This window comes from Malus domestica, chromosome 10, assembly GCF_042453785.1.
Source record: "Malus domestica chromosome 10, GDT2T_hap1".
Lineage (NCBI taxonomy): Eukaryota > Viridiplantae > Streptophyta > Magnoliopsida > Rosales > Rosaceae > Malus > Malus domestica.
This window is the reverse complement of record NC_091670.1, coordinates 21,758,210-21,769,147: the sequence shown is the minus strand read 5'-3', so window position 1 is coordinate 21,769,147 and position 10,938 is coordinate 21,758,210. Positions and strand designations below refer to the sequence as shown.

General features: G+C 32.9%; 1 protein-coding gene across 1 annotated transcript; it reads right to left on the bottom strand.

Annotated features, from left to right (window-relative positions):
- Nucleotides 1-8,456: 8,456 nt before the first annotated feature.
- On the bottom strand, nt 8,457-8,972 carry LOC103420421 (dirigent protein 22-like). Its single transcript, XM_008358485.4, has one exon. It carries the CDS (start codon nt 8,970-8,972, stop codon nt 8,457-8,459), a length of 516 nt encoding a protein of 171 aa, XP_008356707.3.
- Nucleotides 8,973-10,938: the final 1,966 nt, after the last annotated feature.

Below are 10,938 nucleotides of genomic sequence, written 5' to 3'. Positions count from 1 at the left end.
AGAATCTAAAATTCGAAAAACGTAAAGTTGGGTCATGCATTATGGTGAATGTTCATGTTATTAGGGCTGCAAAAATATCGAGATAAAAACCGTTGTTTTGGAAGAACCTGATTGCGTGATGATATGGATGGACTGGTTTGATGTAGAAAAATTCTTCAACGTCAGATTCTTAAGCGCAAGCGTGTTGATAATGTGTTGTAGCCTGTTTTATCTGACAAAGTTAAAGAGGGCTGGCGGCAAGGGTAGAGAGATTGAGAGAGAGAGAGAGAGTGAAAAAAAAAATAGTAAAAACTTATTTATGCGAAATTACTTTAATGCACACATTTTTTTTATTCTAACATTTATTTTCTTCTTCTTTTTTCTGACCAAAAAAACATTTATTTTCTTTTCAAGCAACTTTTTTCACGTACGTATGAAAGGTTGTAATTGTAAATTCATTGGGTTTTTTTTGTTGACAAGGGAAGTCCTTAATATGTAGTTTAGATTTGTCATTGTTTTGAAACATCATTGAAGACAAGTTGGATTATTAACAACGGAGTTAGGTGTTGGGAGCGGGGAGAATCAAACACATGATACCTATAAAAACTATTAACTACTTGAGCTCTAAGCCATTTGTAGTATGACTTAGAATTACTAAGATTTGGATTGTGGTGTCATGATTTATGTTGTTTCCTTTCTCCTAGTGCAATTATGAAGCCGCTTGCAAGTATCATATAATGGTAGTTGCTCATAGTTCTACGTTATCAAGATCCATATGTCAAGGTTCTAAAAGACGTTAGGCGTTAGTCGGGCGGCGGGTTAGGACATAGCGCTTAGACGGATTAAAGTAAATTTATTAGATATTGTATAAATAAGTGCCTATTTATACTTAAAAAAGAACATAATGTATTGAGATAACATAAATTGCAAAATCAAATAATAGATTATAAAGTATTAGAACATATTGAAAATATGGGGAACAAGCATATAATGAGTGTTCATCCAAATATTCAATAAGCTTCTTACATTTTATTGTAAAAATAAAATGCAAAATAAAAGGTATTAATTTTTTGTCCAAGTGAGAGTTGCGACCTAGGCGGGCTAGGCGGATGCCTAAGCGGGTCTAGGTGCACTATATTAAAATTCTGTCATTTTCCGATTGAAATTTCTTTCAAATTCCTCAATGAAACAGTAAAAAATGTTGTACTTTTATTTATTGGCATAAAAGAGCAAAGTTAAAGGCATAAAACAATCTCATTTTTACTACATGAAATGAAATGGAATTATTGTGACTCCATGTGTTTACTAAAATATGAGTACACGAATCATTTCATTTTTTAACTTTTCTTAATGTTTATTAACACACATAATGGAACAAGTACGAGTTTCCCCTTAAGCTCCATAATCAAATACTTAACCATTAGAAATCAGATCAACTAAGAGATAGTTGATCCAATTTTCTTTCTTTACTCTACTTATAAATATCTAATTTTTTCACTCTCATTTATGTTAAGTAAACCAACTCTCAGAAATCTTTAGTTACAAACATGTTCATTTGCAAATTTGTCTCAAATTGCAATCCTCATTTTTTAACAAGATGCTTTCAAATCGTTTGCCATATCATTAAGTGGTTGTGCTTAATATTTTAATAAAGTTTTGATGATTCTAGCTAGTATTATTGTCTTTAAATACACCAGTGGCCCATATAATTAATTTTTTAGTGTATAATACATTCGTATTGCCAGCAAAGAATCAAAACTTTGCTCACCAAATCCAATATAAAATACAAAATGTCGCCAGCAAAAACCACAAGGCTACTTGTCATTTGGCAAGGTCATATAACTCCAACTTTATACAACATATTAAAATTCCAAAAACCTGCTGTCCTAGTGACCTCATTTTGACCACATGTGAGGTTATTTTTTAGATAAGTTCTCAGATTAATTTTATACACAAAATACTAATTTATAAAACAAAAAATAAAAAATAAGAAGAGAGAAGAAGGTTTCAGGTCATGTCCAATCTTTTGCATCTGCAAAACCTGTTAGAGTAAATGTAGAATTATGGAGAATAATCCGAATAATGACTTTGAGGTACGACTTGAATCGTTTCCTTAAAGTATTATTTGCTCATACTCGAATGAGTTTGCTAAAGGGTTCTTGGCAAATCACTTCCAGTATACAACAAAGTATGGAATATTCGATTAGCAAAACCGAATTATATTCCCTTAGAAATAACTAGAAAGAAATTGTATGAATGTGATGTAGAGAGAAAAGAGAGCAAAGAAATTATGTAGACAACAAATTTCTGAATAATTCTTTTCTACTAATGTCACCACTATATATAGAGAGAATTACACCCTTTAGACACATCCTTTGATTTGAGTATGTCTTTTCACCATGGGATACAACACATTGCAACATTATGTCCAATGGACATATCTGATACAAATACCAATTACCCAAAGGTTATATATGTTGTAAAACATGCAGCAACCATTGGGTATTAGCAAAAAGGTTGCAATGCTATTTTGAAAAGATATAATTGTTGGGTCAATGACCCAACTTTCCGTCAAACAGCCTCATCTATATATATATATATATATATATATATATATATATATATATATATATATATTATTTTTTAAATATTCAACAATCCTTCCCTATTTTAAAAATATATAGAAAATGATATTACAACTCTCTCTTTATAATTATCACAAACATACCGATATAATCATGCATACAATAAAGGTGTCTTTCGAATTAAACCTTTAATTAGTGTAAGTAATTCAAAGTTATAACGAATGCGATGGTGACCTAAGTTTAAACCACCTATTCTTATGTTAAAACCGGAATCACTACACACATGACTATGTCTTATTTCCTTAAAGAAATTCCTGAACCAATTAAGCACTATTATGGCCTTGTGCTTCATCCTAGTTTCATAAACATTTACAAGAGAAAACCCAACTCTTGGTAGAAGCGGCACCACTTCTTATGTTCATATAGGTAAGGTTCCTTCCCATGTCCCTGCTACTATAGACATAACTACAAATAACCTCATTAAGAGATAAAACTCATCCTCCTAAACGTAGCAGTCTTGCACTGATCATCCTGGAATTAGCTATATAATAATTTTCAGTGCTTTCACAACCACTTAACAATAACTTGTTATTACTCATTAAACTTTTAAACTAGTGATGTTCTAGACAAAGTCGGGTTACCATTATTGGTGGCTAATTTTCAGTAAAGGGTTTTAGCCCCATTCCACTAGATGTACTAACTACCAAAGCTCTTGAAAGTGCTTTCGTTAACGGATCCGCCAAGTTATTACTTGATTTAACATAAACAACATTAATAACTCCATAAGTTATTAATTGCTTGACATATTCATGTCTCAAGCTAATATGTCTAGACTTTCCATTGTATACCTTATTGTATGCTCTAGACAAAGTAGCCTCACTATCACAGTATAAAGAAATGGATGGCATTGGTTGTGGCCACAACTTTATTTCCAATAACAAATTTCTAATCCATTCCGCTTCTTTACCTGCTGCTGCTAATGCTATAAATTCAGATTCCATAGTTGAATGTGCTATACATGTTTGCTTCTTCGAAGCCCAAGAAATTGCTTCTCCGGCAATTGTATAAATCCACCCTGATGTAGACTTATTATCATTAGCACTTGTTATCCAACTTGCATCTGAATATCCTTCAAGTATTGTTGGAAACTCAGAGTAAGTTAAACTCAGGTTAATAGTTCTTTTAAGATAACCAAAAATTCTATTTATTGCTTTCCAATGAGCAGTACCTGGATGACTAGTGTATCTAGAAAGTTTGCTTACTGCAAATGCGATATCTGGCCTGGTACAATGCATGACATACATTAAACTTCCAATTACACTAGCATACTCAAGCTGTGCAACAGACCTACAAGAATTATTAAGCAAAATCTCACTAGGGTCATAAGGGGTATTTGCTTCTTTTATTTGTAAATGCTTAAACTTAAGAAGCAATTTTTCTATATAATGTGACTGACACAAAGCGTAACCCCCACTATGCTTCTTTACTTTAATTCCCAAGATAGTATCTACTTCATTCAAGTCCTTCATCTTGAATTTTGAATTTAGATACTCTTTAGTTTCAGATACACCTTTCATGTTTGTACTAAAAATTAGCAAGTCGTCGACATATAAACATATAACAACACCATAATCATTTGTGAATTTAGAGTATATGCATTTATCAGCACTGTTATGTCTAAATCCATATGATAAAATGACAAAATCAAACTTTTCATGTCATTGTTTTGGTACTTGCTTCAATCCATATAATGACCTTACTAATTTACAAACCTTATTTTCATTCCCAGGGAGAACAAACCCTTCTGGTTGTTCCATATAGACTTCTTCATCTAAATCACCATTTAAAAAGGCCGTTTTCACATCCATTTGATGCACATGCAAATTATATAAAGAAGCCAATGCAAACAATATTCTAATTGATGTGAGCCTAGCTACTGATGCATATGTATCGAAATAGTCTATTCCCTTTTTTTGCTTAAAACCTTTGGCAACTAGCCTGGCTTTAAATGTCTGAATAGATGACCCGTTTGTATTGTATTTTCTTCTAAATACCCACTTACAACCTATTGCTTTTGATCCTTGGGGCAAGTCTACTAAAACCCATGTCTGATTAGATATTAATGATTCAAATTCATCATCTATAGTCTTTTTCCAAAAGGCTGCATCTCTTGAAGTCAATGTTTCGCTTAGACTTTTAGGATCATCCTCAACATTCAACAATATGAGTATTTTCTTAAGAACCTTTGTTCTATTTCCTTCGACTAAAAATACAATAGATTGAGATGAAATAAAATCAGGGCCTAGAGTCTTTTGTTTTCTTACCCTTTGGCTTTTCCTTGGTTCATTAACAGTTTCAGACTGTTTTCTTTTCTCACCTTGAGATTGACTAGTAGACGGATTAGAGAAATGTGTTTGATCATTCTCTTTTCCAGACACTGAGTAGTCATTATAGAATTTATTTTCTATAAATTCGACATCTCTAGACTCAACTATTGTGTTCGAGTCTAAATTAAGCAACCTATATGCCTTTGAATTTTCTGCATAACCTACAAATATGCTTTTAATTCCTCTTGGACCCAACTTGGATCTCTTAGGATCGAGTGCCTTATAAAAAGCTACACAACCCCATACTCTCAAATATGACAAATTTGGTTTTCTTCCTTTCCAAATTTCATATAGTGACACATGTGTCTTCATAGATGTAATTCTATTGTGTATATGGCATGCAGTAAACAATGCTTCACCCCATAAATATTTTGGAGTATTAGCATTAATCATCATAGAATTAATCATTTCAGTGAGTGTTCTATTTTTTCTTTCTGCCAAACCATTTTGTTGTGGTGTATAGGGTGCAGTTCTAAATTTAGAACAATCATCTATAAATGTGATAAAATATCTTTTTCCTCCTCTTGTTAAAACACCATTAAATTCACATATGTCAGAATGTATTAAGTATAATAAATTTGTATTTCTTTCAGTAGTTGGAAAAGGTTTCTTAGTCATTTTCGCTTGAATACATGTTTCACATTTATCATTATAATCATCATTGCAAGCAATAAAACCAAGTGTGCGCATGTATTTTAAAGATCTAAAATTTATATGTGCTAAACGTAAATGCCATAAATGAGAGGAAGATTCAACAATATAAACAGAAGAATTCACTTTATTATTAATACTTAGTTTGAACATCCCATCACAAGAATATCCCTTCCCAACAAACATCTCATTTTTCGACATTAATAACTTGTTGGACTCTAGAACAGTCTTTATACCGTTCTTACATAATAAATTTGCAGACACAAGATTCTTTCTAATTTCTGGAACATACAGTACATTAAGCAACGTCAATTTCTTCCCAGAAGTAAATTGAAGTTCAACGGTTCCTTTTCCTAGAACTTTGGCGGAATTATGATTCCCCATTAAAACTTCTTGATTGTCTGTTGATGCTTCATATGTCTTGAATTGTGCCTTGTCATTGCACACATGTATAGTAGCCCCTGAGTCGAGCCACCAATCGGAGGATTTTATTACCGCTGCCATATTAAGTTCGGTAATCATGCCAATATGCATCATTGATACCATTGCAACAATGTTATCAATTCTAGAGTTTTCCACCATATTTGCGCTATTGGTCTTATTGACATATTCCTCACTTGCTTTTTTGTGTCTACAATCACGAATGTAATGGCCTTTCTTTCCACAATAGTAACATACACCATTTGCATTCTTTTGATTGTTGTTGGAATTAGTCTTCTTAAACTTCCCTTTGTCAATTTTGACTTTGAAGTTCTTTTTATATTTGTTTCCTTCGACAATGTGAACTTTAGAGAAATCTTGATTTGCAAAATTCTTATCACAATTTCGAGTTTCCTCTTCAATTTGAATACCCTTTTGCAAATTCTCCAAACTAATATCTTCCACATGTGTAGAAGTTTCTTTCTATAGTTATTCCTTGTTTGGGGTAATTTTGCCATAATAGCCCCAACTATCATAGGATCCGGAATAATTATTTTAAGTCCACGAAGCTTTGAGACCAAGACCAATAATTCATAAACTTGGTCTAGGATGGGTTTGTTATCAAACATAGTGAATTCATAATATTTGAACATTAAAAATTTATCGGTACCTCTTTTTTCCGTTGTGTACTTGTGTTCAAGTGCTTCCCAAATTTCCTTTGGAGATTGAATGTGTGCATACAGGTCATATAAACGATCAGATAATGTGCCTAAGATGTGTCCTCGACATACCAATTCATCTTCTTCACGCTTCTATCGATCGGCAACTATATTGTCCGAGTCTTTGTCACTTGGTTCACAAATAGGCTCCAATTTCGGGTCCAACACATATATGACATTTAGAACAGTAAGCATGAAACGCATCTTGTCCTTCCATCGGGTGAAATTTGATCCATCAAATTTGTCTAACTTGTAGACATCTTGATTGATAATCTTCAAAGCCATGTTATCAGATTTGTTATCCATGACGAAAATAACACTTTAAGATTGTTAGAGTAAATGTAGAATTATGGAGAATAATCCGAATAATGACTTTGAGGTACGACTTGAATCGTTTCCTTAAAGTGTTATTTGCCCCCACTCGAATGAGTTTGCTAAAGAGTTCTTGACAAATCACTTCCAGGATACAACAAAATATGGAATATTCGATTAGCGAAACCGAATTATATTCCCTTAGAAATAACTAGAAAGAAATTGTATGAATGTGATGTAGAGAGAAAAGAGAGCAAAGAAATTATGTAGACAACAAATTTCTGAATAATTCTTTTCTACTAATGTCACCACTATATATAGAGAGAATTACACCCTTTAGACACATCCTTTGATTTGAGTATGTCTTTTCACCATGGGATATAACACATTGCAGCATTATGTCCAATGGACATATCTGATACAAATACCAATTACCCAAAGGTTATATATGTTGTAAAACATGCAGCAACCGTTGGGTATTAGCAAAAAGGTTGCAATGCTAATTTGAAAAGATATAATTGTTGGGTCAATGACCCAACTTTCCGTCAAACAGCCTCATATATATATATATATATATATATATATTATTTTTTAAATATTCAACAAAACCTTGTCTCCTCGTCGAATATTTGAACTGAGCAATCCAATTGCATAAAACCTAATAACTTTACACATCCAATTGCTTATCAATAATATTCAAACCTAGTTAGTTACAAAGCACCAAAAAAAATTGAGATTGTGTAATTTCAAAAATTGGAATCCCCTTCTTGAACGTGTGGACCCTTTTTTTACATGAAATTTTTCAATGATGGTGAAAATTTTGAAACAGATCCCTCTCCCTTTTTCCATACGTGAAAATGAAAAAAAAAAAAATTCTCAAGAGTAGAGAAGGTGAGTGAACGATCGAGAGAGAGATGGAGGAGGGGAAGGGGATGTGGAGTGGAAGGGGAAGAATGAGGAAGTTTTCTCGAGAGAAATAATTTTTTTTTTAATTTAATCACTTCCTAAAATTATTGTCTTTTGGTGTAACATGGATTTTTTAAGTTGACAATTTAATCTGTCATAAGATTAATCTGATGACTCGTATAAAAAAGAACTTCATAGGTTTTCAAAACGAGGACATTAGAAGAGTAGTTCTCTTCAGAAAACAATGAAACCTATTGAACAAATAGGAACTAAATGAGAAATTTTTGCGTGCATAATATTTTCCACGTAATGTATTATTTTTCGTGTTATAATATAAATGAGCGACATAAATAATATATTTTAGTTATAGAACATATTAATAATAAATAAATATTTGTGTTATAATTTGAATATAAGAATACCATTAATTAGCACGTTGTGGATACACCAGAAACATATCTTAAAAAATAAACCCAGATTTACACCACGAATCTCATTCAATAATGCAAAACTGCAACATTATATTCAACAGTGGCAACACTAGCATTAAAGAAATAAGTCTTGGCCAACACAAATCCGCGTGCCAACCGAAAAACACCGGTTCCGCCGACGATGGGCAACTCTCTAACCAACTGCCCAACCGGGTTCCTCCCCAAAACGGTGAGGCTGCTGCCGTTGTGCTTCCAACTCCTGAAAACAAAGTTCATAGCCATAAGCAGGCTCACTTCCTCCTGTGAGGTAAACCCATATAGCCCTTGCGCCCGACCCACGAGCTTGGAACCGGGTTCGGGTCCCTGGGTCAAGGGGTTGTCGAAGATGTTGACTCGGCCGAAGAAGGTGGGTGATGTGAAGGTATGGGATGCGTTGGCCACCGCCACTACGGTTGGGTGTGGGCCGAGAACGACGTCGTGGAAGTAGAAATGCAGCCTGGTCAGCTTCTGTTTTGCATGGGGGAGGTTTTGGAACCATTGGTCAATGTTCTCCCTAGGGTTTTCAATGGTGCTCTGTACCATTAATGGCGCGGCCAGGCATATTATGAACAAATGGTTGAGAAATATTATTGAACCGACCTTTTCCATTTTTCTCTGTATATAGCAAAGCTTGAAGGGCAGGAAGGGATTATATAGTGGAACTATTGAAGCATAAAAAATTATATATTATATATTCTTCTATAGCTGTTTTGATTGTTTTGCCCATTGGTGGTAGCCCTTTTATAATTTTTTTTTAGTAATCAAATATGATGATCAAGGATTTGGTAATTGGAGAATCTGTATTCAGTTGAAATCCTTCTTGTAGTCATGTTGTAATGTATCAATGAAGTATCACTATCGCTTTTGTTAAAAAATAAAAATGGAATCAACAAAGAGTTGTTTTATAACCATTTCATTTTTATTTTTCACTTTTTATAAACTAAAAAGGAATGATAAGCACGAATCTTTTTCTCCTCTTACACCCCCTTCTTTATTTCAGGTCATAAGTAGATGAAGTTTTGTTTCTGTACAAGAGAAATGTTAAGAAGACTCTCTCAAAAGTGAGACTCTCCATGAACTCTCTGACACCTTATATTTTTGGCACAATGTTTTATAATATTGACATGATAATTAACGTTAAACTGTGAAGTGACAGAAAGTCCCACTTTTAAAAGAGTCTCTTAGCATTTCTCTTTGTATAAATAAACAAAATGCAAGATGATAACTAAAGGTTCATGTGTACCACTTACTAATTAAAAAAAAAAAATCGTTATCAAACAATGGCTTCAGATTTTTTATTTTCCCCTATGGGTAATGCTAGGGAGACCAAAATTTTAAACCAAATTTACAAACCAAATGATGTAGTTGTTGATAATTAGATTATTACTTAAGCGTTGATTAATGTGCTTATTTCTTATTGGTGACACATCATTTGGTTTGCAAATTTGATATAAAATTTTGATTTCTCTAGCATTATTCTTTCCCCTAGTATCATCTTTAGTTTCAATTAGCATAATCCAATGCGCACTGATCTACTCCCTATGTGTTCATCGAGAACGAAAATAAAGAATCTAGACTAGTCAATAGAGGCCAAATTGATGATGGGAGTGATAATTTGGCTCATTAAAATAAGGGAAAACTAATCAAAAGGGCTTGAAAATTTTGAATTTTAACCAAAAACCATATACAAACTTTATTTAATGATAAGGACAAAAAATAAAAAATAAAAAAAAAATAAAAAACAATCCAACCTAACCGCATGTAAGCACGCACCAACCAATTCAATTATCAAATCAAGCCTCTGCTGTGACTGAGCAGATAGAACTGATAAGAAGACTAACGTGCAGTGCAAAATAAGTAGTGGGAGTAGTACAATGAATGATGAGATGGAATGGATGGATGAAATAAATTATTTTTAAAACATTTCATTAGGAAGGAAAACGTGAGAGTGAAGCTTCAATGGCTTTTATTCTTTTAGAGAGGGAGAGAGAGAAATCTGTTTACGTACAGAAAGAAAGAAAAGAAAAGTAGTAATTTTCAACAGAAAATAAACAGTGCAAAAGCAGCACCCAAATTACCTTTTAAATATTTCATCGGAAAGGAAAAGGTTCAGAGAGAGAGAGAGAGAGAGAGAGAGAGGGAGTGTAAGGCAGAGATTGTGAGGGTAGAGCCAACCAAATCCTTTCAAACTGACATCAACAAACTCCAAAAATAATTTAAAAAGAGAGAGAAATTTGAGATAAAAAAAATATATTGCTGACATCAATACATGACAGTAATTTGTAAGGAAATATTTTAAAAAATAGCGATAGTGCTAGTGTTCGATTTTAAGAAATAGTTAGTTTTTTGTTTAAGAAATAGTCAGTGCTTAGTTTACGAAATAGTTAGTTTTTTGTTTAAGAAATAGTTAGTGCTTAGTTTACGAAATAATGACAGTACTAGTTTACGAAACAGTGATAATACTAGTGTTTGGTTTGAAAATTAGTCAGTGCTTAGTTTATGAAATAGT